The sequence below is a fragment of the Alnus glutinosa genome, chromosome 10, assembly GCF_958979055.1.
Source record: "Alnus glutinosa chromosome 10, dhAlnGlut1.1, whole genome shotgun sequence".
Lineage (NCBI taxonomy): Eukaryota > Viridiplantae > Streptophyta > Magnoliopsida > Fagales > Betulaceae > Alnus > Alnus glutinosa.
Genome location: NC_084895.1, coordinates 28263170 through 28281649, shown reverse-complemented (window position 1 = coordinate 28281649; position 18480 = coordinate 28263170). Strand labels below are relative to the sequence as shown.

Below are 18480 nucleotides of genomic sequence, written 5' to 3'. Positions count from 1 at the left end.
GATATTATTGCAGTTTAGGCCATGTATGGCAGCTAATCAGCCAATGGAGATATTAAATTTGTGCTGATTAGGGAAGCACCAAACAAGGGTATGGGCAAAATATTTTCTTTCTGGTTAGATATATGCATATGGTGCTTTTGGAAAGATGGATGCCAAATACTCAGTAGTTCATTATTTTGGCTATATCATCCGCCTAAGCTTGCTTGAAATCAACATTTTGCTTTGGATATGGTAAAACCAATAGCTTTTCCCTATGAGTAATGTTATATACTACACTTCCATTTCACTCTTATCTTACTAAGCTAGTGTGACACATCCTTTGGATCAGTTCTTGTTTAAGTAACTTTCCGTGTCAACTACTTAAAAATTCAGAAGAAAAACCACTTAAAGAACGACACATCGGCGTCAGCCTGTTTCAAATGACGGTGTGATAAATATGTGTAAAAAATAGCATTACTCTTTTTTTAGATGCACTACGAAACAAAACATTTTTTGTAATTTTATCTTACAATGCACACGTCATCTGCAAAATCGCGATGCCAAACGAACCCTAAGAAAAACTAAAGCTATGAAAATCAATGTGAAACATTGCCTCAGCTGATAAAAATCACAAGAGAAAATGGCTCTTATAAAATCAGGTTCTGGAATTGGGGAAATACATCAAAATAAAATATTGTAGCAGGAGTATGTCAAAATACACCATGTTTCTTCTAATTACATTGCAATCATGCCGGTAGTTTCATAATTTAGCACCATATCAATATAACTAATGGGACGCCAACAAATTCAATAAGCAGGAAAAAGGATTATATTAACTTGTATGCTGAACAAGAGTGAACAGTGTTTAAACTACAATAATTTCACACTACTTTGCTGCTTACAATAATTTACCATCACCTACAACGATCCTAACAGAAAAATGTTCTAAGCATAGAATCCAAAATTGAATGCTGCCGCTGTACAAATCCAACTGCATTTGCTTTTCCTTGGCTTGGTAACTCATCTGCATTTTTCACAGGAAATCTTATCTTAGTCTAGATAAAAGACACTGCAGGGGTAAGGAGGAGAGAGAAAATTGATAAGATAGTGTAAAGCCCCAAAGGAAAAAAGTGGGAGAGGCCAAAAAGTCACTTTCAATGACAGTGAAGTATGGCCTTTCATTTCTCACTCTTGCAAAGCTTCCCAATTGCCAATCTTGCAAAGCTTCCCTATTGCCAAACTACAGCCAAGTGGCTAATGCCTCAATATATTTATAAGATAATGATATAGTCAATCTGCATATATTTTATTCACCGTCTAAAATCTTATCCAGCCCAACTGTTCAAAAAAAAAAAAAAAAAAAAAATCTTATCCAGCCCAAAAGAGACAGAAAAGAAGAATGAGTTTTGTCTAAAATTTTCATGACTATCTTGTTTTTTCACAGATTCTTTCATCCAAGATTCATCCTAAAATTTGAATGGATAGCTCTAAAACTGAAGACAACTATACTTTGAATCAGTAGTAAATCAACAACTCCTAAACACTGATGCCAAATTGGCCAAAATCAGACGACAGTAACCTAACGAAATACAGTCATTAAAATCAAGTGATTTCCCATTAAAGTAGTCAAATGCTGATTGTATAAGATTAGTTAGTATATGTTGGTGAAACTTTGACCTAGTCAAAAAGCTTGTACTCCACAGAAGCAGCTAGATCCTTACCTATATATATACATGAAGGCCTGCAAAGCAAGACACGTATCTTTGTAACTCAAATTTCAGCCTTCGAAAGTGTGGGAGTCAGCTTCAAACTAATATCACCATAAGGTTCTTCTTGTTGTACATCAACCAGTCCATAACTCTTCAAAACCTGTGATTTACCATGAATAATCACCTATCTTTACTGAGCCTCACAAGTAAGAAAAGATAAAATAAATATGCAAACCCAGTTTAAAAAGACATTTGTAGTTCACCGCAGTGCACATTTCTGCATGCTGCAAACCATATTTTTACAGGGCTACAACTGAGGGTATTATCACTAGAAGAACTTGTGCCTAAAAGTCAGGTTATTCTATCCGTCATTTATAGAAGTACATATACTCAAGATAAATCATTATGACATTAATAATATAGAAGAATATAGTGGTCAGATGGTTGAACCAATGGAATTATCATGTTGATGAATTTGCTTAACACTATTATGTGTAATCTTCCTGCACATGCCAACAGGCTGAATACCAGCGTATTTCATATCATAATCTAAGAAGACATACAGCTTAAGGTCATAAGCACTCAGTAAAGATAGAGTTTTTGCAAGTTTTGTACTAAAACATATTAAATTAGTTTATTCAACGATGGTAACTAATCATCACATAATGTCAGTATTAGAAACCAACCACCCCAGGACATAAGAAATGCTCAGCACAAAACGATTCAGATTGAAAAACTATAGAAGTGGCAAGCCAGACGAAAACAAAGGTTTTAGTACTATTCAAGCCTGAGATAGTTAGAAATGAACTAATAAACCTGGAAAATTAAAATGAAATCACTGTACTTGATTGGTAAACTATTCATCATGTCTACTAGATGCATTCAGAAAGCTCCAATTGTTACCATGTGATTTTAACATGCATGGAAGAAAAAACAGCAGGACAATTGTTAACTAAAAAATGAACTCAGTTTCACAAACTGAAGACAAGAACATGAAGATGAAGAACAAAAGACAGATTCTTTAGATTAAGTCATTAGTAACTGTCAAGGGAGTGAATTTCCTTTGGATGCAACTTTCAATAAAATAACACCATTCACTCGAGCAATGCATGTCCAGATGTCCTTAAATGATAAGATATAAAAATACTGAATCATGTTGCTGCACCCCAATTAAAAAAAAAAAAAAATCCCCTTAATTAGTTTCAAGTGATAAGACCTACCTTAAATAGATCTCTTGCGAAGATATGGCTACATGGAAATGTTTCAGAAACTTACCAGTGTCTCAAAGAACATTCGAGCACATATCTTTCTTGTTTTTCCTTCTAAAGTCTTGTTTAAACTGAGATCTTCAGATAGACCTTCTGAGGTTGGGTTTATAGGAGAATGCCTTTTTAAATATTGAGCCATAGCCCTGCACCCCAATAACATTAAATATGTTCATTGTCCACCAAAATGTAATTAACAAACTACCACTAACAAAGTTTCTTGTAATACCTGCTTCTCACTGACAAAGAGTCGACTCCTCCCATTCCTTGGGATCCTGCCATAAGTATTAGATATGTTATCCACATATTGACATACAAAAAGTGGAATTCCTAGAATCTGTCCACAATCCACATACTATGATTTCCTATTTCATAACTGAGAAAAACGCTTCCCACAATTTGTAGAATCACCCAAATCAAGACAAGTATTAAACATTACTCAGCTTACCTGTTGGTGTATTGTTATCTGCTTCCAGAAAATAAAGTTCCTGTAATGAAACAATTCAATGAGTCAGAATAATGTTTAAATTAAGGTTTAAATACAACTGGTTCTTAAAGGAAGGCATGAGGTGAAGCACTAGGATGTTCCAAAGTGAGTTGTAAAAACCTTGAAGATACCATATATTGTGCATACCATATAACCTTAAAAAATCTGGGTATGAAACAAATCTATAGTTCATGTGGTTTAACTATCATGAAAACCCTTAAACAATGAGGGATGTATTTCATGTATACGACATACTTTGTGGCAATCCCTTATTAAGCTCTAACACAAAGGCAATCCTCAGGGTGGATGGCTCAATGATAAAGCAAAAAGAACATGACACATATGGCTTCCACTTCCCCAACATTATGCATCAAGCAGTTCATGGAGAAGTTAACATGAAAAATCGCAAGCAAGGATATTTATAACTAAGAAAATCTCTATAAAATGCACATATGAATCACAAGGACTTACATCTGCTTCTGCAGAATTCATCAGACCATGGATATCTGAAAAGCCAGTGTGCTCTAGATCTAGTCGCTCCTCTGAAAGTGCCATGGGTCTTTCCAGCTCAGACCTACAAGTTCCAGTGAATACTGCTGGATCAGGTGTAGGAAGCACTCCGATCTCACTGGTTGTTGCAGGAGTGAAGTCATGTCTTCTAAGAGGAGGTGTGAAGTTGGCTTGAGAAGGCACAAATTCAGGTAAAAAATTGTTGCTATCATGGCCTTCAACATTTCGAGGACGTTCGATTTCCATGTCAAGGTCAGGCACAGGAGCAGGAGATTGAGCAACACAAGGCTCTGGGACAGCTTCGGCTGTAGCAGCAGGAGATGGTGGAACCCTAGGCTCTGGGAAAGCTTCAGTTGTTGAAACGGGAGTTGCTGCAATCCTAGGATCTGGAAAAGCTTCCTCAGAGACAACCAGATGGGGCTTTGAAGATATGTAGTCCTTCTTGAAAATATCACAGAGATCCATACACAAACCTGCATATAAATGCCTGGCTTCTTAAAAAATGAATTCCTTAAAATGATGGTCAGCAGCAATAAAAGAATTGGCAAAGGGAAAGGTCTACTCACCAACTAATGAAGGCTGCTGAAAAATTTGTTCCTTTCTTAGGATATTGTTCAACTTCCACACACCCAAAGCAGAGCAAGGGGCATCCCTTTTCTTTCGCAATAAGTCACTAGAATCTTCAAGTGACTTCTTCATAAATCTACAAAATTCACATCCTTATATTAGTAAACTAGTAAAAGAAGAAAAAATTATCTATGGATTATATGACCAAGCATACTTATTAGTCAAAACTGTAGACTTATCAAAGAACTGCTTTCTCTTCCTTGGTCTTGCCTTTGGCTGCTGAACAGGCGGTGTTGATCGAATAATTCCCAATCCAGGAGAAATATCCCCTGCCATACCTAAAAATACAAAACTTTCAGATTCAAAACAATATTGGACTTCCTAATCCTCACAACAATGAGAAAACTGCACTCACTAAATGAAACATGTGTATCAAGAATCTCAGGAGCTTCTTGGGAAGCAGCAGACGGTGGTGGTTCAGAACGTTGCTGAAACAGTAAAGACTGCCCGCCAGACATAAAATTGTCCTCCGCAATTGGAGAGATGATGTCCTTCTCGTTCATGGTTTGGTCTAAAGAACTGTTTGTTTCAGCCATGTTTTCCCTGTGATCTGGCAACATTGGAGGAAGGTCTTCTAATCCAAAATCATGAACAGCACGCAGTATTTCCCTTTCTGGAACATCTGAAGAGATGTTGTCAACAGCAAACCTTGTATCGAGCATTTCTGTCTGATTACTTGGATCAGCATCTCGAAAGACCACATCATGCTGAAAATTTTGAGGCATCCCGTCATTACTAGGCCTCGCATTAAGTGCTTCCCTCTCATTAATTGGAGGTGGTGTGGGAATACTGTAATTTAGCACGAGTAAAAATTATTAATATAGCATTTCTCATAGAGAGAGAGAGAGAGAGAGAGAGAGAGAGAGAGAGAGGAGCCAAAGGATTTTAGATGGCCTTCGGAGACATACTCCTCCTCCATTGGTCTGACATCTGAATTGGGAACCACTTCTGGATGTGACGAGTCCACCATCATGATATCCTAAACAGATCAGAAATTTTCTACTGGTGAAAATGCAATTGCAATACTTCAGGATTCAACCAACAACAAGATGAAAGCAATGACAGAAAACATCGATACAAAAGAATAAAGGAATCCCACCTCATCAAAAGAAATAGCAACATAGGGGTCTCTTCCAATAGGATTTTGATCTGGCGCATGAAAATTTATAAGATTTAAGGTGTTTACTTCTTGAAAAAGTACATAATTAAAAAGAAAAATGGAACTAGTTTGATAACCTGTCAATGTAATCTCCTCTTGACTCCTGAGGTGATTATCCGGGGTCCTGAGAATCAAAATCAAAATGCATACTTGTCATATAAATAAAGATTTTGGAGTAAAGAAAACTGAAAAATATAATTTCCAAGAATTATACCCATCACGGTATATATCATCATCCAAATCCAACGAATCAAGGTCAAATTTGTCTGGCAAAGTGATCAATTGAACCGGCGCTTGTCTTGCATCCTCCGGCAAATTAAGGTCTATAGAAGCAAAGGCCTTTCTTAACCCATTTAAAACAACATTACAATCTTGGAACAGATACTCCACTTTCTTCGAATATATCCGAACAATGCCTAAGAGAAGGTGGCCTGACATTCTCAGAGCGATGGGAACTTCCGGAAACATGATTCGATCTAAAATAGACATTTGGATCACAAAGTGTTAACCAAATTTATTAGAAACAGCACCCTTCATCACTTTGCTTTTTAACATGTAAACCTTTTGTATTAACTTAAGAATGACAGCATAAAATATGACTTATCCAAAACCAAGTTGTCTTTAAGTAAACCTTATCAATGAACTGGGTGATCAAATGGGAATCCGCTAATATATTCATCTATAGGATATAAAAAAACAATTAAGATCCAACAGAAAATTTTATTCATCAAGGAAAAACACCAGAAAAGAAACAGTAAAAACCAAAATCAGGGGAAAAAAATTCACATTGAATTAGAAACTGAACAAAATTAAAGAAATGTTATTCATTTAAAAGGAAAACACCCAGAATGAAAAATGACGACCCACAATGCCATTGAACAAGATAAGGAAACAGCAAAAACCCAAAATTTTGATCTTCACTAAGAAACAGAACAACCCCAAATTCAAACATACGCTCAACAAAAGTTATAATCGCATAATGAGTATATGTACCTACCTACCTAAATACATTTGTATATCAAATCATTCCTAATTCCAAACCATTTCTGGGTTTATGAATACATAAAATAAGAATTTCAGCATCGGATACAAAGTCAAGGAAATTTCATTCCTTGACAAAAAAAAAACACACACACACACAAAAAAAAAAACTCTATTCAACCCACAATGAATACACACACACACACACAAACATATATAATGAAAAGTGAAAATGTAGAGCTAAGTTTAGGGAGTGTTGTTCGGACCGACGGTGGAGGAGATATCGGTGGAGATGTAGTGAGACTTGCGGAGCCGGTGCTGCAGATGCGCCGCGCACCACACCGTCCCCAGCGGCCCTTTTCTTGCCAAATACGTCTGCGAGTAAAACATTCTTCTTCTTTGATTTGTTAGTTACAGCCAAATAGAGAGAGAGAGAGAGAGAGAGAGAGAGAGAGAGAGAGTGAGTGAGTGAGTGAGTGTGAAGGGATTGGGGGTTAGGGTTTTTGTGGGAATTTTGGAAATTGAACAGTAATGGGGGCGCGGGAAACGAAGAGTGGCGCGAAAGAAGCGTGCGTGGGAATTTTGGGTTTTGTTTGTTTTGACGGGGAAGGACGTGGTCGTTTTGGGGTTTTACGAGAAATGCCATTGACCGAAGCCCATTGGTTTGGGCCGTTTGGCCTTTGTCATGTTGTATACACGGCAGCAAGGTTTGTGCCGTTTACAGGCCCACGTTATTCTGTGAGTTCAAGGGACAGCGGGCTGCGGAACCTCGTTAGAGCATTCCTAATAGCCTCATGAAAATAGCTTTTTTAGTTATTTTGGTGAGCCTATTTGATGAAAACACTAAAAAATCACTCCCAGCAGCCTCACCATTTTAACCAAAAAGTTTTGATGAGTGAAATTACTCACCAATTTTGATGAGTAATATTCATTCACCAACCCATTCATCACCAATTTTGTTTTACATTTCTCTCTCACATGATCAGCACACTTTTTTCATTTTTTCTCTCATTTTCTTCTCCTATCTCTCATATCTCTCACACGATAATGTCCTTATTTCATGGATATGAAGGATTCTTTGTAAAAAGATTAAATAGAAATAAAAATAAAGAAATATGGAAGAAAAAAAATTATTTAAATAGAATAATGATAGCAAATTGTTAAAATGGTGAGGCTGCTGGGATAATTTAAAAAAAATGGCTCACCATAATAGAAAAAAAAAATTGATTTTTAGCTATTTTGATGAAGTTACTAGGAATGCTCTTAACCATCTAAATTCCCACCCACGATTGATAACCTTTTTCAAAATTTTGTTTGCTTCGCTGCTTTGCAAAAGCTACAAATTATTTTTAAATATTATTTGAGCAATGAAAACTCTGATTTTTTTTTTATCTTTAAAGTGTGATATGACTTTTAAAATTATTATTTAATTTGGAATTAATCATTATTAAATTTTAATTTAAATATAATTTTAAAAGTCATATCACATTTATGAGATAAAAGAAAAATAAGAGTTATTCATATAACATTACTCATACCATTTATTTAAAAAGATTTTCAAATGTATCTAAAAAAATAAAAAATAAATAAAAAGATTTTCAAATGTGACTTCTACTACTAGCAAGCTTTTTAAAAAGCAAAAACACTTTGTTATTAAATACAAAAACAAAAACACAAAAGACTTTTTAAAAAATAATTACCATAAATTTCTAAATTTTGGCCGCCATGAACTTTGGAGAGCTTAACGGCGGTCGCCATAAACGTCTAACAACCTCACAATAGCCGCCTGATTGGTCCAATGGCCCCATAGTGGCCATCTGATCCATTAATTGACCACCTTCTACCGCGAACACCACATTAATTAGCTACCATCATGCAACCATGGTCATTGAATATATAAACCGCAAGTGTTCTACCGCGAACACCACATTAATTAGCTACCATCATGCAACCATGGTCATTGAATATATAAACCTCAAGTTTTTCTTTGGGTGGGGGGAGGAGGAAGGGGAGGATAGGAATGATCTCTAATTTTTTATTTTTTAAAAACACTTATTTGAACCCTACATACAACATTTCTTTTTTTCAAATATGGCCACTACTAAATCAATTGTTAAGTTTTAAACTTTTCAAAAAAATAATGTTATATATCACGCTACTATCTCACTTTACTAACATATTATTGCCAATCTATCATTGAATTATTGGGTTTTTTTTTTTTTTTTTTTTTTTTTAACAAAAGCTGATTTAATGGTAGATTATAAATGCTATGTCAGTACAGTAAAATAGTTGTGAGATTTATGGTATATAACATTACTCTTTTTAAAACTATTTACAAAAACCCAAAACACTTTTCAAAACTTTATCACACCAACCCAAAACATTCATTTATGTAACAATCTTGCTGAGACCATCTCTATACTATAACGAGGTAATGCTATAAACCATTTTTTTATTATAGTTTTATTCTCCAAAAGTTGATGTTGCTTTTAAATTATCATTTGATCAAAATCTAATAGTGATCGATCATAAGTTTAATAGTAATTTTAAAAATCACATCAACTTTAGGAGAATAATTAAAAAAAAAAATGCTCCATAACAATACTCGTGGCCTGATAATTATTCAATACATGTGAAACGTAGAGATTATTTGTCCATGGACTAATTGAGATGAAACATCGTCTAAAAAGAAAAATATTAATAATTTAGTATCTTATGCACTTGTTGTAAAATTAGTCGGGAGTTAATTGATTAAGTCATTATGTGACTTTATAGAAACTTAGACTCATGCCGAAAAAGATTAATTGTTCACATATCAATATATAGATTGTAAATGTATTCATAGCTGTTAAGTCTCATATTAACGATTTATTAGATAAAACCGGTTTTATAAGTAATTTAAAGGAGCTCAAATTGTAATTTAACTAGTCTATTTTTGAGTAATAGCACCAATAGGGCTAGCATTTTTCTTAACTGAACTTTATAAGTGATTCAAGTCGAATGCAATTAATATGAGCCTTTAATTATCACGTGAGACTGTATTTTATTTAAGTGATTCAAATAAGGTTAAATTGTAATTTGATTAGTCATTTTGAAACAATTTTAAATAATTGGATCTCTTTATTTTTTATTATTCGAATAATTAATTGATTGTTGCTTGTATTAATATTGTACTATAGAAGAAAATGTTCACAAATTAACTAGACAATGTGAATGTTCACCAAGTGTCTTAATCTGCTATTTCTAATATCTTGATTTTGTGAGATTGCGTTTCTTGGGGCACAAAGAACTTTCAACACGTAAAGGTTTTTATTTGGCTTCTATCTTCATTTGTTTTGACTTTTTCGGTCAATTAATATTAACTTCAACTTAATGGACCATAGATAATAAAAGAAAGATCAAACTCTTATATATAAAACACCCAATTATTTGTTTATAATGCCATAATAGATGGTGGTTATCTAGTGATATCAAGTTATTAGGTATAATTGACTATTTTTACAAGGTTAACAAATTAAAAGATTATTTTTATTTTTATTTTTTTTTTTTGTTTTTTTTTTTTTAAATTGTTGGAGTTTGATTAGAATTGTACAGAGGAGGTCGTAAACGTATCATATTTCTAATAGATATATATGGGAAAAATGCTCAAAATGTTCACTGAGTATTACTTTTTATTAAATCAACCTAAAAATATATTTTTTGGGGTGGTCAGACCGCCTTTAAATTAGCCAGATAGGGTGGCCGAACCACCCACAATTTGGCCACCCTCTCTAATAAATATGAGATGGTTCTATAACTCACTCAAAAACATTTTTTAAAATTTTGTTATTTAATTTTTTTTATTATTAAAAGGGGCATGTTTTACGTTCATTAATAATGAGATAAATCTTAAGAAGCGATTCGATAAAAAAAAAATAAAAATTGATTCATCTCCAATTTGATAATTTGTGTATTTAATTTGGGTTAGGAATATTTGTGTATTGTATAGTAAAAAGTGATTGATTAAATTTGAGAATGTTTTATAGAAAAATGAAAAAAATTTGTTTTGTAATGAATTTTTTTTATTTGAATAATAAAAAAAATTATTGATGTGATATAATAAGTGTAAAAGAATTAGAATATTTTTGATTTGATATTTTTAAAAAAAGTGAAAAAAAATAGAAGGAGAATGAAAATAATTTACCAAACTAGGCCCTATAATCTTGTCCGATCTTCGTTACTTTGGCCACGTTTCCGGCCAAAACCAATTTCGAATATGTACGTCGCGTGTACATTAGTCACACGCAAAACAAAGCCCCAGTTTTACACGAATCTCAATGCCCCACGCTAACGTGAGCCTCGGGCCCACGTTAGCCCAAGCCCAAAAAGTTATTAAAAAACACACACTGACAACACACCCTCTGCGTCTCTCAGTCTCTCTCCCGCCATCACAAAACAAAAGGCAAAAAGAAGAAAAAAAGAATGGACCTACCGGTGATCGATCTGACGGCGTATCTGGCGTTGGCGGACGAGATTAACGGCGATCCGTCAACGTTGACGGAACGGGAAGGACCCGAACTGTCCGGACTGTGTAGGGAGGTGAGTCGGGTCCTGAGAGAGACCGGGGCGTTGCTGGTGAAGGATCCGAGATGTACGGTGGAGGACAACGACCGGTTCATCGATATGATGGAGCTGTACTTCGAGCGCCCCGCGGAGTTCAAGCGCCTCCAGGAGCGTCCCGCCTTGCATTACCAGGTAATTGTTTGTTACTTGTTTCAGTATACGCGTGCGAGTACGAGAATTCATGTTTGGTTACTGGAGCGAGCGGTTGATATAATTGTTTGTTAGTTGTCTCAGTATACACTTGTGAATACGAGAATTAAGTTTGGTTGTTTGAGCAAGTGGTTGATATAATTGTTTAATACAATCATACGTAGAACTTACTCGCAAGGATACAGTGTACAAGGGCTTATATATACATTATTTAAAAAAGAAAAAAGAAAAAAGAGTGAGTTTATATATACATAGTTAAAATTGCGCTTAACCAATGAAGGATATTTAAGATTGTAAGATACCCTACACTCCGCAGCTGACGCCCCATCATTTATAGTTGGGTGACTTAGAGAATCCTGTCTTCTATAGGTAGTACCCAGGTTGCTCCGCCCATGACTCGACCACAAAATTGTATTTCATTCGATCTCATACTCGACGTTGTGATTTGCTCTTGTACCAAATGATAGAATCGGTTGAAAATCAAGAATAAAAGAAAAATGGGATAAATTGACGAGATCAGACTTTCAATTGATCACTTCGAGGGGATCAACCTCCAAAGGTTGCACAAAACAATACCAAATGTAACACATCTCAGGTAGATCTCACATTTGAAAACTGGTTTAGAAGGAGAGGGTGTCAAATAGCTTATATACACATGGTTAAGATTGCAGTTAACCAATGTGGGACACTTAAGATCGTAACATACCACCATACTTCGCAACCGATGTCCCAACGGCCCATCATTCCCAGTTGCGTGACTTCGCGGACCCTATCTTTTACTGGTAGCAACCCTCCCTAGCAGGGACAAAACTAGACATTGAAGTGTGGGTGGATAGAATTGAAAAAAAAAAAACTTTTGGGAGGAAATTAGCCCCCCACAATGCCTTACCTAGTTCTGCCCCTACTCCCCAGGTCGCTCATTCCGTGACTTGGCCACAAAATTGCAACTTATTTTGATCTCATACTACACATGGTGGCTAGCTCTGATATCAAATGTAACAAACTTAAGGTAGAACTCACATTTGAAATTGGCTTGCAAGAGTAAAGTGTTCAAAAGCTTATATACACATAGTTAAGATTGCACTTAACCAATGTGAGAGACTTAGGATGTAACATTGTCTTAGAGTTGGTTTTGCCTTATAATTTCTCTAGACATGCCTATTTAGACAAAATCAAGTAGAGTGCTTGTTTGAAATTACTTTTGAATAAAATGGCGGTTTGAAAATGTGGAAAATTCATGTTTTTGCACAACAGTAAAGGGTACCTTTTTAAAAACGCACTACTTTAGAAGCTGAAATGTGTTTTTGCATTTAAAACACTCTTTTACAAATTTTACAAAACACTTAACTTTATTTTTAAAAATCATGTTTTTATTAACTGTAGTTTGAAATTGCTAAACCAAACGGACACTTAGTATACACTTGTGTGAATATGAGTATTTAAGTTCATATTGGATATTAGTCATCATAATCTCCAATTGGGTATTAGTAAATATATTTAATTGGCTCAGCATGCACATGTCAATTTAAGTAGCTAAGTTCTTATGGGTATTACTTACTAGTGCAAGTGGATTATTTGTCATTTTAAATCCATATTGGATAAGAGTCATTTTAAGTCCAAATTGGGTATTAGTTGTAAAAATGAGTGGCTGATATAATTATTTGGTAGTTGGCTTAGTATTCAAATATAAATTTAAGTATTTAAGTTTGTATCAGGTATTACTTACAAGAGTGAGTGGTTGATATAGCTTAAATAATTAAATATTTTGGGTAAGATGATGTCTTAGTATGCTGTATTGAGGGTTCACTTGAATAGTTTTAGATGTTTATCGCCCAATGACTATGTAGTTGCCAAGAGAATTGGATGGACTTTGGATTGTTCATGTTTCTATGCTTTTTCTGGGAATTTGGATTTTTAGAATGAGTTCAACTTGCTTAACCCAAATTGCATTACTAAGGTTGGTAGAGGATGTATTGGTATGCTTAGTTGTGGAGAAAATGTGGGAAAGGAATAGAAAGTGTAGGGAAGATGGCTGGAATTTTTTTATTTTGGATGATGGAGAGTTAAGAATTTTAAGTTGGTTTAGTTGGTTTGTTGGATAACGTGGGAAAGGAAGTAAATAGTAATCATAATTGTGAAAAGTTGAATTTTCTGCTCTAATTGGGTGCTGGGAAAATCAGGGGAAAGAAAAGAGAATTATTTTTTGGAATGGAAAAGGATTTGTTAGATTTATCTTGAAAATGTTGATTTTTTTTTTTTTTTGCTGTTGGGAATGCGAGGGAACCAATTTAACTGTGGTCAGTTTAGTTTAACAAGATTGCTGACTTGTATTACCAGGTTGAAATTGTTTGGTTGTGGGAAAATGTGGGAGAGGAAAAGAGAGAAAAGGAAACTAAAGTTGCATTCAATTGTTTGGGAGTTGAAAAAAAGATAGTAAAATCCAATGGTCTTGCATTACCAGGTAGGACTAGTTGTGCTTTCCTTACTCGCTCAGAAATTCTGGAAGGAAAAGAAAATGAAACTTTGGAACTTCAAAAGTTGGATTTTTCTCTGTTTCGGGATGGAAAAACCAACTGTCAGTTTTTTTTAGTTTTTATTTGTTCTTTGATAGTTATTGCTGCGATTGAAACTGATGTTCATTGATTGTAAACTAATGTTGCACCAATGATGCTATTTTACCGTTGTTAGAGAATTTATTGGAGTCCTGCAAGTATAATGGGGTGAGGACTGGAGGCCCAAAAGAGTATAGAAAACTGATTAGCAATTCGAGGGCACACCATGGTGCATTTTGTTTTTCATGTGAATTAGGTCGTTAGTGGCTTCTACGGGATCTTTTCTTTGTTGAGTAGGTTGAAGCTTTTTGTTCCTTATTTTATTTTTATTTATTTATTTATTTTTCCGATTTCTAATGGCTTTGGCTTTTGATTCTTGGATAGAAAGGAATGAAATGGTATGGAAAATGCTCATTAATTGGGTTAAAAAAGTCCTTTCTTAGTTGAAAACCAAAAGTCCTTTCTTTTCACTCCTCTCATTTTTCCAAAGAACCAAAAGGTTGGTTAAACACTAACTGAAGGCTTAAATTATATGCAAATGGAAAAAAAAAAGGATGAATGAAATGTAAGGAATTGTCATTATGTTTGCGCATTGTTGGTGGCACCAGTTTAATATGCAAGTCTGCATTGATTTTTAAATGTTGAAAATAATTTCTGGCACAAATTGGGATAGCAGGTTGGGGTGACACCAGAGGGAGTAGAAGTTCCAAGGAGCCTGGTTGATGAAGAAATGCAAGAGAAATTAAGAGAAATGCCAAAAGGGTTCCGACCGGCCACTCTCCTAGGACCAGATCGCAAGTGGCGATACATGTGGAGAGTGGGTCCTCGTCCTTCAAACACCCGATTTCAGGTCTCACATCTTTCCTTCTCCTTAAATTTCTATATAATTTGAGTTGATTTGTTCTTTTAAATGCCATCTCTCTTTTGCAGGAACTCAATTCAGAGCCTGTTATACCTGAAGGTTTTCCTGAATGGAAAGATACCATGGATTCATGGGGATGTAAAATGATATCTGCAATAGAAGTAAGTCATCAGTGTCGTTCAGCTTGCTTGTAATGCTTGTTATGCATATTCTCTGAAGTTACTGTGTAACTAAATTTTTTTGCTCAGGTTGTTGCTGAAATGGCAGCAATTGGGTTTGGCTTGCCAAAAGATGCATTCACTTCTCTTATGAAGCAGGTAACAAATGGCTAACAGTTCGACTTGTTTTACCACTCATTTCTTTATGTCTGTTTCCAATTCATTGCTGCTCAGTTTTAAAGTAAAAGTGGATTACAAAGAATTGTTCATTGTGAAGGATATGATCAGACATCTTTTAGGATTATATCCGTCACTTTTTAAAATCTGTCTACTTTTAGTAAGAAAAATCAAGCTCGTCAACTTTTGGGATGAACGACATAGGTCCCCATTGGTAAAAGTTGAACGACATAGGTCCCCATTGGTCCCTCTCTCTCTCTCTCTCTCTCTCTCTCTCTCTCTCTCTCTCTCTCTCATTTTAGGCAATTTTCCCCAGCTAGGCAACCATCCTATGCATAGGAGTTTGGCCCAGACCTTTAAAAAAAAGGAATGCAACCTGATTTTGCAGGGTAAACAGCTGCCGCGTGAAACGTATCCACTGATATGTATTTCATGGGCTTTAACAATGATGAAAAGAATAGTGCGAATTTGAGGCTTTTTGAATGGTAAATATTTGTCCATTTCAGTGATGAAAATGGACTGACCAGGTATTGTAATTTTTTGACAATGTGACAACTTGATTAGGTGCGCTAAGTCCTATATGGAGGGATAAGATGCGGACTGTACATGTTGTCTACTAGCCTTCTTTGTATTACTCTGTAAATTCTGTCATGCTTTTGGATTATTTGTGCTATTGATCTTTGGTATTCATCAAGGGCTGCATGAATCATATTCTTTCATTTCCAGTATTGTGTTTCTTAAACAATTTTATGCATTTTATAACTAGTGCCTTTCCTTTCAAAATCCAGGGGCCGCATCTTCTTGCTCCAACAGGGAGTGACCTCCGACGTTATGGCCAGGAAGGTACTGTTTTTGCAGGATATCACTATGACCTTAATTTTCTAACCATTCACGGCAGAAGTAGATTCCCGGGATTAAACATTTGGCTCAGAAATGGACAAAAAGTGGAGGTTAAGGTTCCTATAGGATGTCTTCTCATTCAAACAGGAAAGCAGGTAAAGAGTAATGACTGATGTTTGGTGTTTATGTTCTAGAACTAATTTACTTCATAAATCTTATGGCTTTAACGGAAAAGCAGTTAATAAAGCAATAACGAATATGATACAAGACATCATAGGATTTGCACATGTCCAGTGTCCTGATAGTAAAAGCTATCTGATTGTTTTTGACATTTTTATTTGAACTTCCTAAAAGTTTTTTTTTTTTTTTTTCGTGTGTGTGTGTAGTGATTTAGAGTGATCATAGCAAAGTTCAAATCATTCAGTGGTAAAATATATTGTATTTGTTATGATGTAGTTAAGCATAAGCCAATTTCATCACGTATAAGAATTAGTTTCTCTTTACTATCCAACATGCTACGGTTTCCTCACAGCCTGAAGTCTTTGGATATAATCCAATAAAATTCTCAAGTAATGCGGTTGGCTAGCTATGATATATGTATCTTTAATTTGTAGATTAATTCTCTTTTATACTGCATGTATGTGCAGATAGAATGGTTGACTGCTGGAGACTGCATCGCTGGCATGCATGAAGTAGTTGTCACCAATAGGACTATTGAAGCAATCAAACTAGCATCAGAACAAAATCGCAGCCTATGGAGAGTATCCTCAACGGTTAGTGATGGCAACCATACCACCACCACCACCACCATCATCATCATTGTTCTTTTCTATTAAGTTGGTATTTTTATAGAGCTCAATGTGAATGAGTTTTGAATATTATGCTTATTTCTGACCTTTTGAGGCTTTTGTTTTGGGATTGAATAAATCTGACCTTTTCTTTTTCTCTTCGTCTTATGTAGTTGTTTGCCCACATAGCATCGGATGCTGTGTTGAAGCCCTTGGGCCACTTTGCAGAATCACCACTTGCCAGCAAATATCCACCTATGCACGCAGGAGAGTTTGTTGAACAGGAGCTTGCAGTTATCAATCTGAAAGGGAACAAAGGAGAAAGTCGATGACTTGTAACAATTGGGGATTACACATTCTTAATTATTTGGAAGATGCAAACAGCATCTAAAAGTTGTCAGGAGGTCGACATGTTTGATTTGTTGTTTTACGGCCTGATAAACAGAATCAACGGAGCATGTCGGAGCCGATAATTGTCATATTGTACGTTGTTTGTTCTTGCTACTAGTTTATCTTCGGAGGGAGGGGGCAACAGTTCTTGTTATTAATTTGTTGAAATGTATTGAAATTTAACGCAACTCATTGATTAGGTTATGAAGTAAATGCCATTGGATTTTTTCCTTGGTGGTAGCAAATTATAACCGGAGACTATTTTTATTTCTTTGGTTCTCATATTAACAACTCGTATTCGAAGTCATTTCACCTGTTAAACATATAGTTGACATAGAATATCAATTTTCTCCAGATTTCATGGGTAAATACATTCTTACCACTTCAATAATTTATAGACCTGTTTGCAATGATTAAAGTTTCTCACTTAAGCCGAATTGGCAAAAATGAGCTCAGAGAAGAAAGCCATCAGGCTGCAATCCAATTATCTACCGTATCCGAGCAATCATATGAAGTTGATTAGTAATGATAATTTTTAACATAACTCACGAATCTAATATAAAATTAGCGAGTTAAGGTTGAAGAATCTGATCTGCTTAATTAAATGAGTCGGGTTATAATTGACTTACATAGTCTGACTCTTATATCCGAGCAATGCTACATGTCTGCCTTGTGTCCTCCCAAAATTGATGTGCTTTTTAAAACCACCATTGAATTTATGACAAATCACGATTGAATTTTGATTTAATTGTGATTTTAAAAGCCATATTAATTTTGGGAGACATGAGAGTAACATTTAGAATTACTTCTTATACTAATGCCTCGATATGACCTGAACTTTACATGCGAATACGAATTGCCACCCCTAAAATTGATCGGTCGATTCATTAATTGAACTCATAAACCTCTAAAGCATAGCAATTATGAAAATAGATGTGCAGTAAAGTGTGGTAAATGTTAAAACTAGTTACATCATTTTTGGGGGACATGAGAGTGACATTTAGAATTACTTCTTATACTTATGCCTCGATATGACCTGAACTTGACATGCGAATGCGAATCGCCACCCCTAAAATTGATCGGTCGATTCATTAATTGAACTCATAAACCTCTAAAGCATAGCAATTATGAAAATAGATGTGCAGTAAAGTGTGGTAAATGTTAAAACTAGTTTTAGAGTGCCGGGAATCATAAGATTTGAGTTTGATAACTGTTTCATCAGCAACACCAATCACATTGTCTGC

At 35.1% G+C, this 18480-nt stretch overlaps 2 protein-coding genes across 3 annotated transcripts; one reads left to right on the top strand and one right to left on the bottom strand.

Annotated features, from left to right (window-relative positions):
• Nucleotides 1-843: 843 nt before the first annotated feature.
• On the bottom strand, nucleotides 844-7171 carry LOC133880369 (sister chromatid cohesion 1 protein 3). Its single transcript, XM_062319323.1, has 14 exons — nucleotides 6984-7171; nucleotides 5951-6212; nucleotides 5814-5860; nucleotides 5677-5726; nucleotides 5486-5556; nucleotides 4933-5366; nucleotides 4732-4855; nucleotides 4517-4653; nucleotides 3912-4423; nucleotides 3402-3441; nucleotides 3183-3228; nucleotides 2964-3099; nucleotides 1701-1848; nucleotides 844-1003 (listed from the first exon to the last, which is right to left on the bottom strand). The coding sequence occupies exons 1-13, from the start codon at nucleotides 7105-7107 to the stop codon at nucleotides 1750-1752; spliced, it is 2082 nt and encodes a 693-aa protein (XP_062175307.1). The 5' UTR covers nucleotides 7108-7171; the 3' UTR covers nucleotides 844-1003; nucleotides 1701-1749.
• Nucleotides 7172-11109: 3938 nt separating this feature from the next.
• On the top strand, nucleotides 11110-17487 carry LOC133879701 (uncharacterized). Of its 2 annotated transcripts, none has more exons than XM_062318402.1 (7): nucleotides 11110-11451; nucleotides 14698-14871; nucleotides 14952-15044; nucleotides 15132-15200; nucleotides 16007-16213; nucleotides 16706-16894; nucleotides 17020-17159. In XM_062318402.1, exons 1-6 carry the CDS (start codon nucleotides 11179-11181, stop codon nucleotides 16892-16894), a joined length of 1005 nt encoding a protein of 334 aa, XP_062174386.1. In that variant the 5' UTR covers nucleotides 11110-11178; the 3' UTR covers nucleotides 17020-17159. The 2 variants fall into 2 exon arrangements, with proteins under 2 accessions (XP_062174386.1, XP_062174385.1); XM_062318401.1 differs by having other exon boundaries at nucleotides 11111-11451; nucleotides 16706-16831; nucleotides 17020-17487.
• Nucleotides 17488-18480: the final 993 nt, after the last annotated feature.

Excerpts from the sequence above, each read along its gene's own strand:
- LOC133879701 (XM_062318401.1), top strand. The coding sequence starts at position 11,179 with ATGGACCTACCGGTGATCGATCTGACGGCGTATCTGGCGTTGGCGGAC. Across the intron at positions 14,872-14,951 it reads CTTCAAACACCCGATTTCAG|GAACTCAATTCAGAGCCTGT; the intron begins GTCTCACATCTT and ends TCTCTTTTGCAG. Across the intron at positions 15,201-16,006 it reads TCACTTCTCTTATGAAGCAG|GGGCCGCATCTTCTTGCTCC; the intron begins GTAACAAATGGC and ends TTCAAAATCCAG.
- LOC133880369 (XM_062319323.1), bottom strand. The coding sequence starts at position 7,107 with ATGTTTTACTCGCAGACGTATTTGGCAAGAAAAGGGCCGCTGGGGACG. Across the intron at positions 3,442-3,911 it reads TGAATTCTGCAGAAGCAGAT|GAACTTTATTTTCTGGAAGC; the intron begins GTAAGTCCTTGT and ends GTTTCATTACAG. Across the intron at positions 1,849-2,963 it reads GAATGTTCTTTGAGACACTG|GTTTTGAAGAGTTATGGACT; the intron begins GTAAGTTTCTGA and ends GGTAAATCACAG.